Below are 23,091 nucleotides of genomic sequence, written 5' to 3'. Positions count from 1 at the left end.
AGCAGATAATATAACTCTTTAACTGTGTTATTTCATACAACCTTTCAAAGTATCTTGGATGAGTGGATTTTTCAGCATGAGTAACCACAGGGCTCATTTACAGGCCCTCTAGGGTAACACATTGACTTGGGTATTGTATGGAATTTTCTGTTTGTGAACTACAGTACAGTATGTCCAAAAGTCTCTTGAATATAATTGATCCCCTCAGTCAACAAATGTTGATTTTGTTCCATTTTTTAGCCCATTTGCCTGTTCCTTCCCCCTACAAGTGTACCATAATCATGAAACGTATGGTTTAAAACTAAAATAAGAATGGACTCTTCAAAATAAAATAATTGAACATAAAGATGGTAGCTAAATATAAGCTGCAGGTTTTTAAATAATGGCAATACTTTTCATGTTGAAGTCTTTACTTCCTGTCATCTGAAATGGCACTAGAAGCAGAATGTTAAACCGTGATGTGATTTTATCCTGACAACAACATTTTAAGCAGATTTTTTATTTTGTCTTTTTCCTCTTCAGATGAAGGATGCGAAGAGGACTTGGATCCAGGTCCCTGCCGAAAGTATGTGGTGAAATGGTACTATGACTCAACGGCAAACTCATGCGCCCAGTTCTGGTTTGGAGGTTGTGAGGGAAACAGGAACAAGTTTGAAAGCGAGGACAGCTGCAGGAAAGCCTGTGTCAAAGTATAATGATGTACGGATAGCTGTAAGGAGCTATTAGCAAATATGTATTTGTTTCAACAAGCCATTGCCATGCTCATCAAACAGGCCAATGGGAGACAAGTACTGTTTTTGTCTTCAATTTTTCACTAGATGTTTGTCTGCTAAATGTACATGTTTATGAATTTCCATAAAACCTGTCTTTAAATAAGCTTAAGATATGTACAACTCACAGAAAGTGAAAGGGATTTTTTTACTGCTTAACATATTGATAGCATAGTATACATCACTTGTATACATTGTCTCCATAGTATTTGCATTTGTAGGATTTAACTATATTTTAACAGTGTAATTACATTTATTTATCTGCATTGAAGTAAATGGTACACTGCAGGCTGTGAGAATTCAAGTGGCCAGAGTCATGTTATTCATATTCGTAAGTATAACAATGGTTACCTATGTTGTAAATATTCAATGAATTGAGGAAATTCATTTGGCTGGTAAACCATCTGCTTCTCAAGTTACAATAAAACAAGTAATTGTTCAGAAGTATGCAAATAATGTCCAGTATTTATTATCTGCTTGGCAACGGCACAAACAAACATTGCATAAAGTGACACATCTCAGTGATATTTGTTTATTTTGGATATTTTATGTATTATCATAAACACGCACCACCGGTTATTTAAACTGTCTACGTATATATTTTCATATATAGACATTGGTAAATTGGCAAAAACTGGACACTTTAGAATCATGGAAAAACTTTCTGACTTGCTGAAAAATGTTGGAACTCAAGTTATCCAGAACTATAACTATGTTTCAGTTAAAACCAGTTGAACGTTCCAAACCAGATGAACAAGATACAATTTGTTTTGAATTATTTTTAGATCAAGGAATGGAAGAGCTACCAAGATTTCAGCAGGCAATGTAAGGGACAGAAAACCAGTTCAAAGATATTAATCAAGATATGATTAAGCACGACTTATGTGCCCATATTTGTATTTAATGCTTTTATTTTCTCTGTATTATTTTGTGGAGAATCAGGATTGAATCTGTAGTGGTAGCCATACGGACGAAGGTGATAGGTAAAATAGTCCAGTACATACATATCATCTGGGCGTATGTAATGGAAGGACACTGAAAGATCTGAACAGCACTCAGGACCCTGAGAAGAAAAAACATAATATATTATTTATTCTTGCATGGACAAAGCTTACTGAAATGTCGATAATGCAATAAGGAACTTATTGTGTCTAATTATCATGGCACTGCAACAGGTGTATTACACATGGGAGCCCTGCCAGACTACTGCACACCTTTCGTAGATTTTAATTGACTTTAGGTTTGAATACTTACTTCAGTGGTGGGGTAATATCCATAACCCCAGTACCAGGATTGTTTATTGCCCGGATCCTTGATTAAATGCGATTCTGGGTCAAAAGGGTGAAATGTCTCCCGCTTCTTTCTGTCCCTGGAGTCTCCTGCTTCCACTTCCATGGTCTCCATGCATTTTCCCAACGCCATGTCCTCAATGGAAGAAAAGTGGGTGCATTTTCCAACGCGAAATCCTTCCACAAACCTCCTGAGCGCCTCTTTGCTTAGAACGTAACCAGCCCCCCCGCTCATGTAGCCCTGTTGTACGAATGGTCTGAAACGACGGCCAAAATAAATGGGTCGATCCGAGTCATATTTAGAAAGGAGATAACGAAGATTGTCCAGCACAACGTAGGTGTCGTCGTCGGCTTTCAAAAACCAGTCGGCATCATCCAAATGGGTTTTGTGAATATACTGGAAAGCTCTTATTGTCTTCCAGTAGAGTTGGTCTCTGCCCTCGGTAACATTGAGCCCCACTGTAGGAAACTCGGTCTCCTCCGAACTCATGAATAGCACTTTATCACATCGTTTGGTCCAAGTGGCACGGACATGCAATGCCTTCTTCTGAAGATTCTTAGGTGCCGTCATTACCCAGCACAGTACTCGAACTTTGGGAAAGTGGTCCTTCGTGAGTTTCAAGATTGGCATTTCTACAATATATTTACAAAATATAATAATTAATAATCATAATAATAATAATATATAAAAATAGAACATTTTCAATATTTTAAATGAAAGAACTAGACAGAAACACACGTTCTACTTCGGTTGATTAATTTTTCTATTTGTGAAAAGCAGGCGTGTGTGGGGATCTGAAACACAAATATTAAAATTCCATAAACCAGAATAAATTCAGTCAAATTAAAATAAGCGCTTGAATATAGTTTCCATTTCGCCTAATTTGTAGAGTTGAGGCCTATTGCGCTTACCTTCGGTTGGCAGTACAGCATCCGCCTTTCGAGGGTTTGTGGTAGATGTATTCGTTATGTGGTTTCCCGGAGTAAGCCGAACATAAGTAGAAATGTCAAAGTCAGCACGTAAAACAGAATAACTGACGATGAAACCAAAGAAAAGCCCAAAGGCAAAAAACGGTAGTGAAGACATCTAAATAAAAAGCAAGGTTTATAGCTAGGCTAAATCCTTCGTGAAATCAGTGATGTTTCAAAATTCCAAAAAGGATAGGCTAAGAAAACGCGCCGCAAGTAGGTTAATTCACAACATGCACCTGCTCTGAACAGAAAAGAACGGTCCACTAAGAATATCTAACAAAAAATTTTTTAACTATCATTGCAGATTTAGGAAAGTACTGTAGGCTATGTGCCTATTTTACAGAGACCATAAAATAGATTAGAAAAACAAACAGGCTACCTTTAGAAAACTTTTATACAGCGTCTTCAATTAGGTAGCCTATGGTAACGGGGGTGAAGGTAGGTCTGCACCACGCCTTAGGGTGACGGAACGAATCCGCCAGTGAATAACAAGTCTTATTTGTACAGGCCCACCATTGACGTGAGCCTAAGAAAATATAAGACTATCTTTTAGGATTAATTTTAAAGTAGGCTACCTTTAATGGTTTACGAAGCTCTTTAGCACCATCATACATTTCGGATTGCCTGCCAGCATATGTTCCAAGCAGAACACTTCAGCTGCTGGTTTACGCAAAATAAAATAATTTTTAAAAAAGAAACATAAGAAATCCGGTAATGCAGCTTTTAGTTTTCATGCCCCAAAGGCTTGGAACGATTTTCCGGTTGTTTTAAAACAAGAGCTGTTTTAAATCGTTTAAAAGTTTAAAAACTTTCTTTTTAATTTGTATTTATTTTATTTCATTATGTAGTTTTAACTCTTTGGTTTTACTGTTTAACGATATATGCTTTCGTTTACACATTTTAATTCTTTTTATAGCCTATATTGTGTCATTCTATGCGTTTTTCCCTGTTTTATTTTATTTTATTTCATAATGCTTGAGCTCCATTTCAACGTATGAAAGGTGCTATAAATAAAGCCATTATTATTACAGAACAGGATGAAGAGGGAAAGAATAGGTCAGGTGTAAGAAGATTTAAGATGCTTTAATGGCACTGATGTGTGTCTGAGAGGCGAGTGAGAGTTATAATCTCAAAAGAATGGTAGAAATACAGGTTGTCTAAAAAAATTTAAGGGTTGAACAAATGGTTTTTCCCGTTGTTCTGTTGTTTCTTTACAGCTTGTTAAAGACATATGTACCACAAATAAAGAATAATTTTTTGTTTCTGTATTTATTTTCTCAAGTTTTTCTCCCAATTTGGTGACCAATTATACCATATAGTTCTGTTCAATTTCCCGTGTCGTGCTCAGAAACCGCGTCGGTCAGCAGTGGCAAGGAGGTAGCCGCGTCTCCTCCGAGCCGTGGCTCCTCCTGCCCCTTACCGTGATCCCGATGCCTAACCAGGCAGCTTTGTTCGACGAGTCCCTCCCACCCTTCCCGGAAGCAGCCGTCCAAGTCGACCAGTTCCTCAATGCACCGGTCATACTCAGATCTGGCATGACCTGTGCAACCGCATTGACTCCAACGCATCTCGCAAACAAATTCTGATCCGGTGGCTGATATGTAGGAGGAGCTGCCACGTGCACAGATGGACGTCAACATATCCTGACCTGAAGCATATGCCCTGCCCTGAGACTTTTTTGTTTTTTTTCCCGCAAGTGCCCTTTGCAATCACTATCTCCATTTTCTTTCTGAAATATTGGTGACAACTGTCAAAATTTAGGAGGTCAGCATTAAAGTTTACATTTCATACATTTATTCATATAATAAAGATATATATTTACGAACTAGCATTGGCCAGGGAAAAGAGTGGTGCAATCTCAGAAAAACTACACCCTAAAAATGTTAGTTTAGTGGGTGGTATTAAGGTGTGGTTGTCATGTAATGCACAACTACACATATTAAGTTGCATACTCGCTTGAGCAGCTTAATTTCAAGAAATGTTGTGAAAATAAGCATGTGTTCAAATAAAGATGTGTGTGTGTGTGTGTGTGTGTGTGTTTGGGGGGTGGGATTACATTTTTTGCAATTCAATTACAATTGCAATTACAACTCGCTTCACCTGAGAATGGTGCTGTTCACTGATGAGGTTGTCTGTGAAACGGTTCCTACTTTAATATACTGCAAGACTCCAAATGAACTGAGTTGGGAAGATCACATCGTTTTTGGAAATATTCTGGTTAAAAAAACATGAAAAATTTAAATATTATGAATAGGCATTGGCCACCGGAGGGAACAGAAAGCATTGCATTCTCACAGAAGTAATATTTCAGAATCCTTAGCTTCAAACTGTGAAGTACTTAATGCTGATGCCTATTGAGCAAGCATTAAGTCCTCATTGAAATAACTTATTTTTGAGAATATTTAGAAATAATGTCTTGCTCTAAAGACGGTACAGTCCAACGTATGTGTAATGTGGACACTAGATGGCGACAACACATTTGTACATTATACTGTGCTTGAATATAAAGATAAAATGATTAAAATATATGAACAAGCATCTAATTCCTCGACATATTATGAAGAACAGAACACAACAAAAGACTGAGAGGCAATAAAATACATAAAGTTATATGAGAAATAGGAGTAAAAGAGAATTATGAGTGTGCTTATTACACTCAAGCAAGAGGTTCTTCTTGTGCTGCAAGTGTTCCAGAAGCTGACAGTGACTCAGATGTGTGGCCCGTCTCCATCTTCTGCATTTATTGCTCTGCTTATAAAATATGTGCAAAAACATCTATGTCCAAAAAAAAAAAAAAAAACGACAGATTTTTTTTTTTTTTTTACATTGACTCTATGTGCAGTGGGAAGAACATTTTTGAAAGGTGCCTATAATGTGTATTTTCCCTCAGTAAAGCCATCTCTGCATGTGTGTAAATTTATGCACAGTTTCGTTTGTGCAGTGAAGCTATATGCTTTGAATACTATTATCATTTGGAGGGGTGGGGGGGGGGGAGCAACTCATGTTCTACCTGTAGATATAATTACTCTGATACTACTGGTAAGTATAGCTCCTACTCATCTAATTAAGTGAGTAATAATTATACACTCCTCAAAAAAAGTTTGGAAATTTGTGTTTGGTCAATCATATCTCTGTTGTCATTGTATTATTAGCATTGTATCTTATATCATTGCTATCATATATCATTGAAAGCCTGTTCATTTCCCTTTACAATGATGTCCCATTTGTAAGGATCACGCATTTGTGGGATGAGCAACACAGCTGATTATGTGGATGGAATCCAACTGAAATGTGACAAATTTCCCTGCCAATGTCAAACAGTGTATTCTCCTGTTGGTATTGACTCGATTGTTTTGAGTTGTTTGGGGGATTGGATGATTGAACTCTCTATCAGTAACAAGGAACGAACAAGACATATTGGTAATTTTACACTTTATTCATTGAACAAACAGTCAGGAGCTTCAGTAGCGGGTGGAAGAACCATCCTCCTCATGCTGGTCACCAGCCTGGTCACGCGTTGCTGTGGGATGGCATTCCATTCCTCAACCAGGATTCGTCGCAGGTCAGCCAACGTGGTTGCGTTGGTCACTCTAGCACGTACAGCACGCCCGAGCTGATCGCACAAGTGTTTAATTGGGTTGAGGTCTGGGCTGTTGGCAGGCCATTCCATTCAACCGCGTTGGCTGACCTAGGCTACAATAATGTTGTACTGTAACACAGAGCTGTTGTACACTCAACTCAACATCAGTATCAAACTTACACCCAAATAAAGAAATACAGATTTTTGGAGGACCTACTTACCAACTTACTCCATCACACGTCTGTTCTGCTACAACCGGGAGTGTCTCTAGCTACAATAGTTGGGAGGCAGGTGAAGGGAGGTAAGGCACTGCACCATGCACCAGTGCCAGCCTTTCAGCAATGCCATTTTGTTTCTTGTAGATTGTCATGTTGGTGAAATCCTCCTTGCAAAAATGGGCACTACAAATATTACCTGTTGGGGCTATTGCAAAATCGCAGTGCCCATGGGCCTCCAGAACTGAAACCCATTTAATTGTGTCTCCATTTTTTGGAAAAGAAAAAAGAATATAGTTTTTTCTGCATCCAGAGAAGGCAGAATGCTTGGGTTCTTATTTTAATAAGAATTCTGTCCAAGCTTCACCTTTAACTATGCAAAGACAGCAGTGCCAGGAACCGCCACCAAGTAGGAACACAAATCAAATCACTTAGATCCATTTACTGAACAGAGCTCCAGAATCTTTTTTTTTTAATCCACAGTGCCAAGACAGCACCAGAGGGGAGCAGCACCCTCAGAAGCAGAGACTGCTGCCAATCATGCGTCTGCATACTATTTCATCCCAAACTTGTACTGGGGCAGATTTCTTGGATGGGTTACATGAGTGACTGAGGGTCAACAGGGCCAGGAGTGCACTGTCCTCCAGTAAAAGGTATTACCAGTAAAATAAAATAAAAACTGTTCGGAGTCTGCGTTCAGTGCCATTTTTCAACGTGAAAGCAATTGCATTTGTTTTTCTTGGAGAAGGTAATGTCAGCCTCATATACCAATAACAGTCAAATTCAATTACAGGAGGGCATTATATGAGGCTGGCTCAATTTCCCCATTCAGCAATACACAATTGAATATATCAAACAAGGCCATATATATATATACATTTTTTTTTTAAGTAAAACTATACTGTACAGTGTCTATACTGTAATTAAAATGAAAATGCCCAAATGATCCTCCTGTAATTGAGTTGCATTTATTTCAGACTCCAGCATCAACATCTTGTACATCATACTGTGAAAAAGTGATATGAATACAGCTGACTGAGATTAGAGTGAACGTGAAGCGTCTGTATAGGAGCCTGTATGAAATGACCCATTTGGTTTGATGTACTACTGTACGTGATCTGTGGCCCTTTCAAATGTCTGCAGACGTGCATGCACACGCACACTCGGAGAGAAGCACAGTGCGTGAGAAGCCCGTTTCTGTAATATGTCCATGTCTTACTATCTAGAGGCCATTACATGTGCTGCATTGCTCAGGAGAACAAGAGAAACAAAGGTCTGTTATCCAGTCAGAATACGATGTCAGGGCAGCAAAACTGATGAGCAGATGAGCAGCAGCCCGGAGTGTTAATGGAGTCACAGTCAAACCCACCAATTAGATCAACATCGATGCAGGCAGCCTTCACAAGTGACAGAGGACGAGAGGTAGGCTTTCAGAAGCGACAGACCCACGGACACTCCCCTGAGGCACCGAAAGGACGATTCATTCATACATGACATCAGTCAAAGGCTTTCCCTTCCTGCGACACCGCAAGTACCCCAGCACTCCAGCGCCCAACATCGGCCCTTACGAGGGTGCAATTACGTTAAAGTGCTTTTGAGACGCGGCTCAGAAACAAATGCCCCTCCAGTGTTATGTTCCTTCTCATTTGTTCTAAGGACAAAATTATAACCTAGTACATGGGAATCTGCAAGGACTAGCACTATTCCTTGAATGGTGTAAGCTTTTATAGTATCAGAGGACCTGCAAGTAGTGTTCCTATCAACAAAGACTCATTATAACCAAATAGTCACTGCTTTTGAAACAAGCTGTTTAAAGGAAAGGACATATATTGATAACACCAAACAAAAGAGGCACCAGCCTGAAAATCTGATCCCTAACCCACAAAATGTTTTATCCTTAGCTTTAACTTACCAATCTGAAGTTAGGGTTTCCCAATATATTGCATTTATTTCAACAATAGTTGAACCTGTGATGATGCATAAGGACTGAAAGAGACACTTGCTGAAATCCATCCATACATCTGTGATTATAAGTATTGCAAGTTATAGCTTGTGAAAAAATGTGAGACCCAACACTGCCACAATTTTTTAAAAAATATGGAGTAATATTGATCCTGTAAAGTTTCTTATGTAGAGCTGAAGGTATATTTTGTAAAAATGTCTTACAATGCAGATTGCTGCAAAAGACCTGTTAATTAGTGTTCAAACTGAATACAATTTTTACAAAATATACCTTCAGTTCTACATAAGAAAATTTACAGGATCAATATTACACCATTCTTAAAAGGGTGTACTACCCTCATCCAGATCAGATCTGCAACTAAGAAACCCCCAATCCTGTGTGAACTTAAAAATAAGGTTAAAATAATTTCTCCAATGAAACCTGTAAAGAAGTAGAGCGATATAAAAAGGCACATTTGCAAACCCTGGGTCCGAATAGAAAAAAAGAGAGAGATGAATAAACGTACACTGACTTGATTTTCTGGCTGTGTGTACAGAGTGACTTCAGCAGCATTTCCTTAATTTCAATTAGCCACAAAACAGAGAGCGGAGGTTGCATGAAATCGAATACATGGGAAGAAAGTCCAGAGAAATGGTTATACAGATATTAAGGAACTGTAACCACCATTAACAAATTAGAAAAGAACTCCCAAGATGAACACTGAAACAAATAAATGCAATGGTGAAATTGTTAGTCGCTATGTGCAACAATGCAATTCACCATCTTGCAAAAGTCATCAGGTCTAACTTGATAAAACCACCTTCGCCTATGAAAGAGTAAGAGAGTAAGAGACTATTTTAATCAGTCAAACCAACCAATTAATGGAAAGTAATTTTGTCACTTTCCAAGCCAAATTCCACAAAGAAACAATATTTCCCAAAACTAAAAAGGAAAAAATGAAGGACACTGCTAAACCTAGATCAGACAGGGCTTTGTGGAATGCAATCTGTGATGCTGTTTATGACCTGTGGCCCTCTCAGATGCTAGTGGTGGCCAAATGCTAAACCTCTAAAAACATTGCACAAATACTGCCATTCTTACACTCAAGATAGCATAATTTTCTTAACTAGATTAATCATCTTTTTAGTGTTCTCGTCGTAGTAGCAGCTCTTTGAATTGGAATATCTTAAGCCTATAAAGAGTTCACCAAGGATCACTGTGCCAGGTAAGATGATACGTTCTGTGCCAACAGCTTCTTTAGTTATTATTTTGATTCCTGTAACCTCTAAAGCAAGCCAAGCTCAGAGACTCGCTGTACTCCGAGGCTAGGTGACATCCTGGTGTGTTGATTGTTGGTTTTCAATTCAACACACATTTCTTTTAATAGGCAAGACTAAAACTCACAAGGCTTACGGCAAAAACACTAATCCAAAGCCTTTTAGTACAGGTTAAAAATACAAAGCAATAATTAAAGCAATTTCATTATTAAATATTTTGTTTCCCCAAACCATTTAATGAAAAAAGCATTGATTATCAAAACAAGCATTCTAAAATAAAGTTTTATTCACAGTTCTGATTCATCATTGACATTTACAATCATTCAAATAAAAGCCACCTGTTTTCCAATGAAGCATTACTTATAGAACACAAGGTAGGAGTACATCACAATATAACCAGGGTTACTTGTGGGGTTGGGGTCCCGCCCTTCATACAAACCAAAGTACAATATGGTATTGGATCCACTCATGTACAGCTGAAAAATAAAGAATAAATAATTATTAGAGCTTCCTTACCCAATACAACATAAGTTGGCACACAAATATCACAAGTTGGCACAAATCTCTTCATTGAGAGCAGCAATCTCACAGATTCATAGGTCTATAAATCCTCAGTCACTGACAGCTCTGAGCAATGCACCGATAAAGGATTTGACAATGAGGACTTGCATCCCTGCATTCCAGGGTTGTGGTTTTCTCTTGTGCTATAAACTGTCAAGCCTCAAGGGCCTCAAGGGACCGAACAGTGCCAAATATTGCAGTGAAAAATAAGCCGTTAACATTTTTCTTCACAATTAAGAGAGAAAGAGTGTTTATGCGCGTTATTATAACTGGATATTGAAATCTTAAAACAAAAAACTGCACCTGACACAGATCTCTTCGTATCTGCAAAGAGCATACCGTTTTCACTTCTGAACTTAAATGTAATAAACCGCACCAATGTAAAAAAAAAAATTGTTAAATTCAAGAACAAATGGTCCTTTCATCTCCTGGATAATTCAGGCCCACTGCAGCCCCTGCTGTTTCAGTAATGCAATATTTCACACTCCTAAACAGGAATTAAAAAGAACACTTTATTGTGCCTTGAAAAAAAAAAAATGTGCAATATAACATGAATTTGTTTGTTTGTGGAGCATTGTTACTGCCCCTGTGGCTATATTCAATATTCAAATAAACAAGACGGTAAATTTGGGCTTTGGAGACTGAGAGGGCGCATTCACTAATGACTTCCTGTGCCTCTCGGTTTTCTGAAGGACCGCCGCGGCTGGAGAACTCTCCCATTTTAAAAGGATAATTTCATGCAAATACTGAAGCAAATGGATACGGGCCACAATCAGCACTGTGTGGAATGCCTCCAATTAAACAGTCTCTTTTGTTTGGGATCTGAATTGAAAGTTAATAATTTACAAGGCCTCAAAGCAATGCTGGGATACATGATGGCCACAGCCTTAAATGTGCGAAGGAATAAATTCATCGGGGGGAAACAAATAACAGCGAGTCTTCACAAGTTTATTTACGATGGCTGATTTGACAAAATGTTACGAGACACAGGGGTACGAATGAGTAGATTTGGATGAATACTAAAAAAGGTCATTAACACACCTGAGAATGAATCAGAGCACGGAAATTATTTTTAATGTGCATTTTTCGTTAACCTTTATTTAATTCTCACGAGGACTCATTGCTGTAAAAGTTATAACTTGGCTGGTCCTCTGGAATTTAAATTTGATTAATTGAAATGATATTTCCCTATATTCCCTCAGATCTCCCCATACATACGGTCATATTCACCTGGGCTTTCAGAAGACTGAGCAGCTTTGCTACTCCACTCTGCCCACATCGTTTCCAAGGTGACTTTTCAATTAATTAAAGACAGAATTCCAGAGGAAGTCAAGAATTTATTATTTAAAGCCAGTTATTGAACAAGACATATCATTGGCACTCTAATGCATATGCCATTCATGATTACTGAACGTTATAAATTGAATGGTCGAGTCACCTTAGAAAAAGCAAAATGATTGAACTTACACCAGGAGTGGTCTCTCGAGAAATTAAAACGCAAAGAAAACCTAGCTGGTTATAATAGGTTTTTGAAAGTCAGCATGGTAAAAAGCAAAATGTGCTTTTGTGCACCCAGCTAAACAAGTTCCCTGGGGTTCATTTTCAAAAAATGTGAGATTGAATTACTGGCTCCAATCCATATTTACATCTTAGAAGAGTTTTTATTTTCAGGTGGACCAAAGATTTGAGTATTTGATTAGAGAAACGCCGCACACGCCGACCCTCATCTGTATTCAAGGACTGTGCTGGTTTTATAGCAGTAGTGACTCAGGCAGCGGGAGGGTTTTATGGCTGAATGCACTTGCCATTCATACAGGACAATCTTGTTTTTATGGGTGTCAGACCTCGAGCCTGCGAGCAGATCATCTGTTTAATTTCCCTCGTAGTCAAGACATGAGATATGGTCCGCATGCACGCGGTGAGTCGCAATAACTTAAGTGCAGCAGCAAAAGGAGCAGCCTGCTCTTCCTAATGAGGAGCGTGTCCGTTTTACAAAGCTGTGATGCTCATAAATATCAGCTCATTATTGCCATTTCAGCTTGATGTGCCAGAGTGCATTAGGAAATACACAATACCATTATGGCATAAATCAATTGAAGCAGATTCATCCCTAGCACCGGTTTCAAACAACTACATTAGACCCTGCTCCAGCTCTTCCCCGGCCCTTTTCAATTCTACTGATGACGGCACATTTTCAGGACCCCTGACTGTAAAAATATCTCTGAGAATTCGGGAACATTCTCAGTTAGAGTACACTCTGTTCACAGTTAAACACATCAGACATGATGGCCACTGGCTAACCGCTGTTATGAAATCACTGCTGTGTTCCACCAGCTCTTTGCTCTCTGACCTATGTAGGGCACAACATCTCTCGTTTAGACCACAAAGTCTCCCTGTCCAGGAGTCCAGGATTTTATCCCTAAATGATTACTCTGTCAGAATACGTTTAATTCAAGCTGACAAACATTCATATATTGCATGAATACATATACATGAGTACAATACAAGGAAATTAACAGGGCAGGTATGTAAGTGAGAACCCTCATTGGTATGAGGAGGTGGAGTAATTCATCTGAGGACTGCTCCGATTAAATGACATGACATTTCAGTTCTACAAGTCTGCTTGCCACAGCAAGCGATAACACAAGAGGTCAGTATGCCTCTCTGGGCTTTTATCACACCAATGGGCTGTCTTCCTCTAATTAGGCAGCCACACAAGCCACGCCCATCATGCTATGAGGGTGAGCATGATTGTCACATAGCAATGTAACATCAGTAAAGACATCAGCCTCTCTATTTCCGTCAGACTTGCCGCTTGTAAATGCTACAGATTACAGGAACAGAACTAGACCTGGTACCGCTGGAACTACAAACGTAATCAATTCTCACAGAAAAACATATCTCTGATAGAAATGATCACATGAAGCAAGAATTTTAAAGATTCTGCTTCCATTGGCTTTTCCTCTAAAGAAAAAAAAAATTGCGACCTATCTTCCCCCACTGAGATATTTATGTCATTTGAATCTAATTTAAAAAATGCAAAGTAGATGCAAATACAGTACCATACTAAAGTTTATTTTGAGTATGGCGCTGTAAAATAAAAAGCTTTTATACAAATCAACTGTATTCATATTTGGCTTTGTGAGGATATAATTTTTTAAATATTTTACAACACACATATTATAAAGTCTGAAAACAATACACGCTCTGGAGGAAAATTAACACACAATCTTTAACTGCCTTTTCATGAACGTAAGTAGTATATAGGAGGAGAAACTGAAAATGAGACAGCATATTAAATGAAGCAATAAAAGGATAATTCACAAAAAAGGCAAGAGAGACAGTTCTGATAGAACAGAGAGAGTGAGAAGAATTACACAACACAGATTGGTTTGCCTTACCTGATCAGAAATGTCAATTCTCCAAGGGTTCACCTGGAGCCCATCACACCACCCTCCTCGGCCGTACAGCCAGGTACCGTGTTCATTGGGCACCGCACCCTCCCCAGCTCGGGCTGCACAGCCCAGGGCAGTACCTAAGGTCATTCAGGCACACACATCACAAAATGTCCAGTGACCAACAGAGGAAATATTTATTTGAAGCAGCAACACTTTTGCCACAAGACATTGCCTGCCCCATAATCTACTCAACAACAACAACAATGTATTTTGAATCCTTGAATATAGCTAACTCTAGTTCATAGCATGGAGCAAACCCTTCTAAACACACTGTACAAAACACACTGTACAGAATAAAATGTGGATTGTGACTAGCAGTAATGCATTCATTTCATAGTCGACCTCTTACAGGGGTAGGTTTCATGCAGGTTAAAACCAGGAGCAAAGACTTTTCAAAACAGAAAGTGTATTCATATTTTTCCATCACTGAGGGGTACTATAAATGTTACAATTATTTTCTGTGAGTCCTCTCAATGTCAAGGTTACCCGAGGTATGCACGACGCCAATGTAAAAAATGCCATCTCCAAGCAACAGGTCATACAGGCAAACACGATACCAACCTGAAGCTACGCCACCCAGAATTCAAAAATTCTTGATGCATCAAAAGCCTACAGGGCACCAATACAACCTGCAACAACCCATATCCTGTTCAAGAACTTTGTGTTCTGACTCTCCTGGGCAGTCATTATGGCAGTCCTATTTCAGTGTACCAACATCAAACTCTGAGCAGGTACAGAATCTCCATGCAGCCACTGTGTTCAGAAACATTCCCATTACCCAGCTGTTAGAGGGATCAGTGACACCAAAATGGTGGCACAAGAGCATGTCATCTTTGGTTTGGGATCAGTGATAGACCAGCTAGAAAAGGGCAGGAGGAAATCTGTGGCTTCTTTAAAGCCAAGAGAACTCGGAGAGTTTTAGGTATTAAGCAAACATCTTTGGAAACCTGGATCGATTAATATCCTTTTATCTGAACAATAACAGAAATTACATTTGATCTGTGCTTACATTTCCTCAATGCATCAATGAGATAATTGAAGAGATTTATTTGAAACAAGCATTGTAATGTGGCTGGAAAACAACATTAAAAGCATGCGCTTCAACTTCTCATGGATGGTGCATCGTAATAATGAACTGCATGATGTAAAAATACTTTTCACAGTGGATTATATGTGCTGTTTTTTATAAACATTACTGTGGAGTGAAAGCAGCCAAAACGCCCCAAAATTAATGAAGAAAACTGTGAACAATTAAACTGTTTACAGTTGTGTTTGCCAGCAAGGCTTTTAGATTTTTTTTGATGAGAAAAGCAATTCTGTCCAAAGTCCCTCAAGGGTAGGAACATAATATGCTTGGGGCAATTTCCATTTGATACCAAGAAACATCATCATCTAAAAGTCATTTATTCATGAAAGGTTTAGTACTGGGAAGGCCATGCATGAACTGGAACTTTGGCTTTTCAGTTGTTCTGCATTTTCTCTACTTGCTACACAGTTCTATCTGTAATTGCAAGAGATCTGACTGCCTGTTTCTGTTTTAACTAAACTAAGCCGAACTGAGCAGTTAGCATGCATATTCCAACTCCCTCAGCCCCATATGCATTGCTAAATCAGAGTTTCAGTATAGATATCCCAGTAAGTAGCTGTTGACCTAGGGCTTTATTAATTAATACACTTTTCCTGTCAAATATGGAATCACTAACTCTGAGTCATCACTGCAGCACCCGCCCCTTTGGCCACAGTAGAGTGCAAGTGCATGCTAGCCAGCTGGAAACTATCTTCCAAATGAGAGAAAGATAACTACATCCAACCACAGCTGACTCTCAGTTAGCATTCTGTTGACCCCTTCTCCCTTTGAAAGTGCCTGGTTCCTATAAAAAAATAAGGTTTGAATCCATCTTCATAATTTTCTCTGGTCTCAGATCTTAAAACCAAAGCTCGCCACTTCAAAGACATTACAGTACACATCTAACTGTCACTGATCATATAGCACTTCACAGCACAACAAACAAAGCTCCAACATTATTGTATAGTATAACATGACCTTGCATGCATATGAAGGACACATAGGTACACAGTGTGTATATGTACGTACATTCATTGGCCACTTAATTAGGTACACCTGCTCCTCCAAACAGCAAATCATGTGGCTACAGCTCAATATATAAAGCATGCAGACATGGTGTAGAGATTAAGTAGTTGTATGACCTAAACACTAAAATGGTCAAGATGGTGCCAGACGAGGTGGTTCCAGCATTCCCTCCTGGAATTTTCATGCACTACAGTCTCTAGAGATTACAGAAAATGGTGCAATCAAAAAACATCCAGCAAGTAGCAGCGGGAAATCCAGGCTGCTAGATCACTGTACCTAATAAAGTGGCCAATGTCTGTCTGTGTGTGTGTGTGTGTGTGCGTGCGTGCGTGTGTACACTTACAAACAGCGCATGTTTTGTAAACATGCCAAACCACATTTTACAATTTTAATCTTATAAATCACTACAAGATACAAACGCTCAATCTTACTTCAACCTCACAGTGTTCACAAAACAACCTCATGCATGTATTCATCGGACACATCATGACCAATTTAGCAGACAAGAACCGTCTAGGCTGAAATGTCACCAGGCTCACCGGCAGAGTCAAAGATGCGTGAGTTATTGGACAGGCCGTTGATGAGGAAATGATGCGACGTCACGCAAAACTCCCCGCATCCGTTCTCATCGCTTCCGTGTCCAGTGATTACGGCGTAAATCTCAACCTGGGGACCAGGAAGGAAGATCAAATGAAAAGCCAACAAGGAAAGGAGGTTGTCAAGGCAGCAGGCTAGAATTCATTAACGATATTCTGTGCGTAAAAGACTCCCTTCCTCCTCCCACTGGAAGTTCAATGATTCCCATGAAATATGCTGTTCTCCATCCCTCAATTTTCTTTTTGTGCTGCTGATCTTGTCAGGTTAAATTACGAAGCATGTTTTCTTTTTCTTTACACTGTTGTCGCAGAAGACATTAAAAAGATAGCATTTCACAGATTGAAGAGGGGAGCCTTTTTTCCAATGAAAACTGTCAGGACGGACTGCTGAATGTGAGAGTGGCAGATGCACACTTCGGTGCATCTCGACAGCCATTACAGGTGCGGTGCGATGTCAGATTTAGTCTTTATTGCATCTCTCATCACAAAAAGAGTGTGCATAGGACGGAGGAGGGACACGGCTGCTTAAGAGAATTAGATCCCATTTGCATTTCTATAGAGAGGCACCGCGATGTGGAGGCAGTTCCAACAGATGGGGGGAGGGAGGCAGGCTTTCAGACAACCACTAAGGTCTTTAATCTGAATTACAAATGTCTCCAAGTATCATTCCTCTACTGCAAACTGCTTAATAAAGGGACCAAATCACTCCGGGTGTTTTGCAGTATTTCATTTAAAAACATCACTCGAGACAGAAAACCCCAGTGCCCTGATGCGTATAAAATAGAGAATATAGTGGTGAGGATACTGCGTGCAAAATATTTCTTGGAAATACCTTACGCTGCAGGCAGCAGTAAAACTATTGTATATTAGTTTTAAAAAGAAAAAAAGTGATTTCTTCAATAATATTCAACAAAATCCTTCTTCCGTGTGATTGTACATTTTGATTAGTAACATGTCTTCCAGAAAATTCTCATGGATCTGCAGAGGTTGCTTCAGATGTTACCAGCACCTAAAGGGTTAAAGTATTTTAAATTACCCAGGCCTGCTGTTCTGTAAGAATATATAGGGGCCCAGAAGGACCCGTGCTCCGGGTTTTATGGCCTATTGCTCTGTGCACTGAATAAATAAAGACCTGAGTACTTCAGAATCAGTACCGGCCTGGACAATATTTCCTGTATGTATTTAAACAAGTCCCACTGGATAAGAACAGCTGCCAAAGGCCTAAATATAATGTAAATGTTCCAGGCCGATGCTTGCTGTAGGCACTGCCATTTACACAGATATAAAAGATAATAGAAATGATATTAGAACTAGTTCTTACTTTTTTAGTTGAAGCTGGCACAGTGAACTTGATTGGCTGGTAGCCCTTGTTATAGTCTTTGTCAAAGGTTCCTCCATTGTACAGGGACATCAGCGTGAATGGGTATAGTCTGTCTGAATGTTGACCTGTGGGAAAAAAAAAGTTGTATTCAGCATCAGAAGTTAAGTGAAGCAACTTGACAATAATTATGAAAATACGGATTCACTGGTACTCCCAAGTCAAGCTTGTCAGTCATACAGCAGCAAATATGTTGGGGGCCTTTAATGTTAATGTCAGTACATTGTAGGAAAAAAGACATTGTTTCCCATACAAAATATGTATAATAAATACATCAGATCAGATCACCAGATCTACTGTAACCCACTGCATCAGCTTAAAGTTTGGAATCACTTGAGAAAAGCATACGATTTGAAACTGGTCAGTTCACATATGTACAACAACTCGTTTTATTTAAACAGAATGGGATTTTTGCCATGACTAATCACAAAACAGTAGGAAGACATGTAAAACCAGACAGGAAACCAGATTAGGCAACAATGCACAGCTTACTGGATAGATGCACAAGATATAAGATGCAATACTGAAGCTCATCTTGTACAACACAATGTTATGTCCTTCTGTTCTGTACTACACCACCACCAAACAAACTAGCAAGAAACAGAAAGCTTACCGATATACATAGCAATAGTTATAGGCATAACCAGTGCCATATACTACAAAGAAATTCGTGTTTCGTGTCAGACTTTCCTCCAATTATTCTGCAAAATGTCAAATATTGTACTGTTGTACTTCAGAAAAGGTATGCAATTTCATTCAGGCTGCAGAGGTATGCAATAACTTCAGTATGACTCTCACTCTGCAACCTCTGCTGTTGTAAAAGGACCAGAACTTTCTTCAGCTAGGTTTTAATGCACATAGTTCCGTCCAAAGTTTCCTGAATACAGAATTTCACATTCCTTCTCCATTCTTCCACAACGCTTTCAATAACTGGCCTTGCTTCAACAAAAAAAATACAAAAAAGAAAATATAAGCATTTTATCAATGCACCCGTCTCCACCCCCACCCTAAGCCTTACTTTCGATTTTAAGAATGCATTGTAATGAATGTTAAAGCAACAGTAAATCGGATGGGAGTGAAGAACAAAGATGCATAGAACAGCAAACCAATTGGACGTGCTGAACCTACAAGTGCGGTTTCGAATTAAAAAACGCCAACTGAGAACAGGGTAATGGGCTTATACACAAGTCATTCTAATCTGTAAATCAATGGGGGGATTTTTCTCTCCCTGCTTACTGTAATCTTGAGGCTACCACTCCTCTCATGTTCAAGCCAAGCAATTGCACTTCCTCACTCCAGGCTGCTGAAGGGTACCCGCTTCTTCATTTCTCCATTCTCCACCTCCTCCCTCACACCAGCAGTGCAGAGAACAGCAGAGCAGGTTTGAACTTGGCATTCTCCATTTTACGCAAGTCAAGATGTACACTCAGCTCCATTATGTTTGGGACAAAGACTTGTTTTCATGATTTCACTCTGTACTCCACAGTTTTAGATTTGTAATCAAACTATTCACAAGTGGTTAAAGTGCAGACTATCTGCTTTTATTAAAGCATATTTTCATAAATTTCAGTTAGAAATTACAGCAATTTAAATTCAGAGCAAGGAGCTGATTGTGTGAAATCTAAATAAAGATCACCTTGTTTCTATGTTTTTTTGTTTCGCTGACCATAATCCCAGTGGTTAGCACTTGGGAACAGTGTGACCCTCGAGTTGAGACTAACCGAGGCACAAAATTCAGCAGGGCTTAACTGCAACAACACAGATCAGGTGACTTGCTCAAGGACATAAAAGCAGCGTGCCACTAAAAACACTTACTATGCTAGTCCTCAAAGCCCACATTATACCAAATTGTTATATTCATCATTTCTAATGAGGCAATACTCATAATGCATATTTATATATAGCCATAAATTAATTTTTAAAATAGACTTCATGGAGCCCTTAAACAGATTCAAAAGTTCACTTGTGTCACATTTCTTGCCCTGTTGTACCGCACGCCAAAAATAAAAACAATTTCAGAAATAAAACTGAGTACATTATTAAAAATGCTCTGAAGAAAAATGAAGCAAGATTTCAACCTCTAGACAAAGAAAGCGTGTATCTGTTATGACAAGTCCCTTGTCAGGAAAGCAATTGTAGCTCATAGACAGACAGATATATAGGCCGACAAACAAATAAACAGATTGAAAGATCCTTTAAAATGTAAAATAATCAGTAAACACTGCACTCCAATAAAGATAAATGTTTTTTTCTGTGAATTAATTCCTAGTGTAGAACACAAGCATTCCTCCAGATTACACACCGAGCAACAAAAAGACAGAGAAGTTATTATCTTGTCTGAGTTAGAAAGATTTAAATGCTAATGGAGTTCTTTTATATACAGCTGCCTGAGCATCATTATTCCAAGGTGAGGAGTAACTTTAGCAGGGAGAACAGAGAAGCACAGGATGCATTAGGTAATTAAAATAATCACTCCTGACACATGCCGGCTACTAATGGAAGGCTTCTGTTGTCAGGAGCAAAACTGATTTATGCAGACAATGTAAATGTGCAATATCCCGAAGATCACAAAGCCAGAATGAATACATATTTAATGTGGGGTGAGACTGCTAAATCTCACAGTGAGACAGTTCTGAATTCAAATGCATATCTACGGGGTACTTCATGATTCCTACAATTAAATCCCTAAGCACATACAGGAGTATGCTAATAGTCGTACGCATTACATTATTTGCAGAAAGTGGAATCAAATTTTTTAAAAAGGATCAGCAGCACCTTTTGCATCATTACAAAAAAGAAGAAAAGTAGTAAACCTAGTAAATGAAGAATCATATCACTGAGCACAAAAGCAGCATCAGACCCCAACTGCCCATTGATGGCTCATTTCACTGCATGTGAACGTACAGGACGTCTCCGAACTCCATTTTAACCAGAGAAACAGGAGGCCATTTCCATAGGTTTCTCCTCCAAAGGGAATCTAGGAGGATACATCAACGTACAGTAATACTGTCATACCCAATGGCCTTAAGGAAGAAATTGACTTGGCATGTTTTCTGTAGCCAACCAAGCCCTTTGTGTAGGATAGCTATAATTATATAGTTAATATTATATACATGGCTGGATTATGGACCGGGCCAGTGGGGCCAGTGACCCGGGGCCTCGGACTGCCAGGGGGCCTCTGAGCCTCAGGCCACGCGCGGTGCGTGGCCCAAGACTTCCGAAAGAAGCTGAACTGCCCAGGCCCTCTTAAGTGACACACGGGCCCTGCCTGGGCACCTACATGAGGTCCCTGGTGCGTTCAAAGCTGAGCACCACTAGAGCCCCCAGCCCCTCAGTGCATACATTGAGGCACCCGGGCCCCTTGGTTGTTAAAAAGTGAGCTGCACCCGAGCTAGGGCACCCAACACACAGACCCCTCAGTGCATTACAATGTGAGGGTCACCTAGGCCCTTGGTTTGACTACTGTATCAGCTCACCATATTAGTAAGCCCCCCAGTAGCCCCTTTCAGTGTTAACAGAATGTTGAGCTGCCCCAGGCCACTTGTGTTACAACAAATTAGCTGCACCAACAGGGCCCCCCAGACCCCTCAGTGCTTACAATGTGAGGGCCCCCGGGCCCCTTGGTGTTCAAAACGTGAGGTGGCCACTACTGCCTCCCAGACCCCTTGGCGCTTACAATGTGAGGGTCCCCAGACCCCTTGGTGTTTAAAACGTAAGCTGACCACTAGGGCCCCTGGGCCCCTCAGCGCTTACAGTGTGAGGGCCCCCAGGCCCCTTGGTGTTTAAAGAGTGAGCTGATCACTAGGGCCCCTAGGCCCCTGGGGCTTAAAGCGTGATCTGACCACTAGGGCCCCTGGGCCCCTCGGCACCTACAGTGTGATGGTCCCTGGGCCCCTCCGTGCTTAAAGCATGAGCTGACCACTAGGGCCCCCAGGCCCGGCAGCGCTTACAATGTGAGGCCCCTCGGTGCTTAAAGCGTGAGCTGACCACTAGGGTCCCCAGGCCCCTGGGTGCTTACAGTGTGAGTTGATCACTAGGGCCCCCAGGCCCCTCAGTGCATACATTGAGCGTAACACCTTGGTACATACAGTTCATGCTTAAAACGAGAGCCTCTCAGAGAGTACTGTGCTGTACAACCGAGCCACTGGTTGGCACGCTACAATATGCTGTGACATCAAACGATATTCACCAAGTCAGTTCATGCTGCATAACAGGACAGTTTGTAGGGTGTCATATTATGGCAAGCCGTTTGTTATTTGACTTACTGTAATCAGCTATCCCTTTATTTTAGCTAGCTGCCCATTTTCCCTAGCTAGCTGCCCATATGATTCAGCTTGTTAACAGAAATTAGTTAGCTAGCTGCCATTTTTGCCAGCTAGCTGCCCTTACAACCAAATTAGCTGCACTAAAAAGCCAGCTAGTTGACTAGCTATCTGCCTAAAACTCAGCTGTCTAACTAGTTAGGTGGAACACAACTTAACTAGTTAGTTAGGAGGCATTTGTTTGCGGGTCGTCTGTGAGAAAGGGGTACAAGATAAAGGGGTAGCTAGATACAGTGGGTTGAATAAATGTTAAAACAGCATGCCATAGTCATGATGCTTAAATCAAAGCTACTAGCTAGCTAACTATTAGTGCTATTAGTTCAAAACATGGGATGCTGTGGCCGTGGGAATAAAAACCTCATTAAGAGCTTATTAGCTAGCCCAAATGAACAAGTGTGCTAAATGCACATTGTGGTGTTGTTACACACTAGCACACTGTTTAGTGGTTATCATTTAATATTGTTGTTTATACTGTATGTAAAATTGTCTATTCTTTAAGTAATCTGATTATAATTGTGGACAAATTTTTTATATTCACTTGATAGAGCATAACAAAAATACAGAAGGCATGATTAAACAAAGGCAATATTAAATGGAATAAAAGTAATGAAATGGCTTCTTTTTGAAAAATACACCGCG

The 23,091-nt window shown here is 39.8% G+C and overlaps 3 protein-coding genes across 4 annotated transcripts in view; 1 reads left to right on the top strand and 2 right to left on the bottom strand.

Moving 5' to 3' along the window:
* Positions 1 to 1,217, top strand: part of col28a1b (collagen, type XXVIII, alpha 1b) — a 35,427-nt gene extending 34,210 nt beyond the window's left edge. Inside the window, exon 36 of the mRNA XM_064349503.1 lies at positions 523 to 1,217. Coding sequence (XP_064205573.1) covers positions 523 to 695 — 173 coding nt within the window. The 3' untranslated portion in view covers positions 696 to 1,217. The remainder of the gene's footprint in view (positions 1 to 522) is intronic.
* A 71-nt stretch (positions 1,218 to 1,288) lies between these two features.
* On the bottom strand, positions 1,289 to 3,146 carry c1galt1b (core 1 synthase, glycoprotein-N-acetylgalactosamine 3-beta-galactosyltransferase 1b). Of its 2 annotated transcripts, XM_064349513.1 has the most exons (3): positions 2,972 to 3,146; positions 2,025 to 2,692; positions 1,289 to 1,833 (listed from the first exon to the last, which is right to left on the bottom strand). In XM_064349513.1, exons 1-3 carry the CDS (start codon positions 3,144 to 3,146, stop codon positions 1,651 to 1,653), a joined length of 1,026 nt encoding a protein of 341 aa, XP_064205583.1. In that variant the 3' UTR covers positions 1,289 to 1,650. The 2 variants fall into 2 exon arrangements, with proteins under 2 accessions (XP_064205583.1, XP_064205591.1); XM_064349521.1 differs by lacking the exon at positions 2,972 to 3,146 and having other exon boundaries at positions 2,025 to 2,655.
* Positions 3,147 to 10,313: 7,167 nt separating this feature from the next.
* Positions 10,314 to 23,091, bottom strand: part of si:dkey-256h2.1 (uncharacterized protein LOC337520 homolog) — a 30,386-nt gene continuing 17,608 nt past the window's right edge. Inside the window, exons 9-12 of the mRNA XM_064349474.1 lie at positions 18,074 to 18,198; positions 16,696 to 16,822; positions 14,008 to 14,141; positions 10,314 to 10,521 (exon numbers count right to left, since the gene is read on the bottom strand). Coding sequence (XP_064205544.1) covers positions 10,402 to 10,521; positions 14,008 to 14,141; positions 16,696 to 16,822; positions 18,074 to 18,198 — 506 coding nt within the window. The 3' untranslated portion in view covers positions 10,314 to 10,401. The remainder of the gene's footprint in view (positions 10,522 to 14,007; positions 14,142 to 16,695; positions 16,823 to 18,073; positions 18,199 to 23,091) is intronic.

This window comes from Anguilla rostrata, chromosome 1, assembly GCF_018555375.3.
Source record: "Anguilla rostrata isolate EN2019 chromosome 1, ASM1855537v3, whole genome shotgun sequence".
In the NCBI taxonomy this organism is placed as follows: domain Eukaryota; kingdom Metazoa; phylum Chordata; class Actinopteri; order Anguilliformes; family Anguillidae; genus Anguilla; species Anguilla rostrata.
Note: the sequence above shows the minus strand (reverse complement) of the source record. Positions and strands in the feature narration are given on the sequence as shown.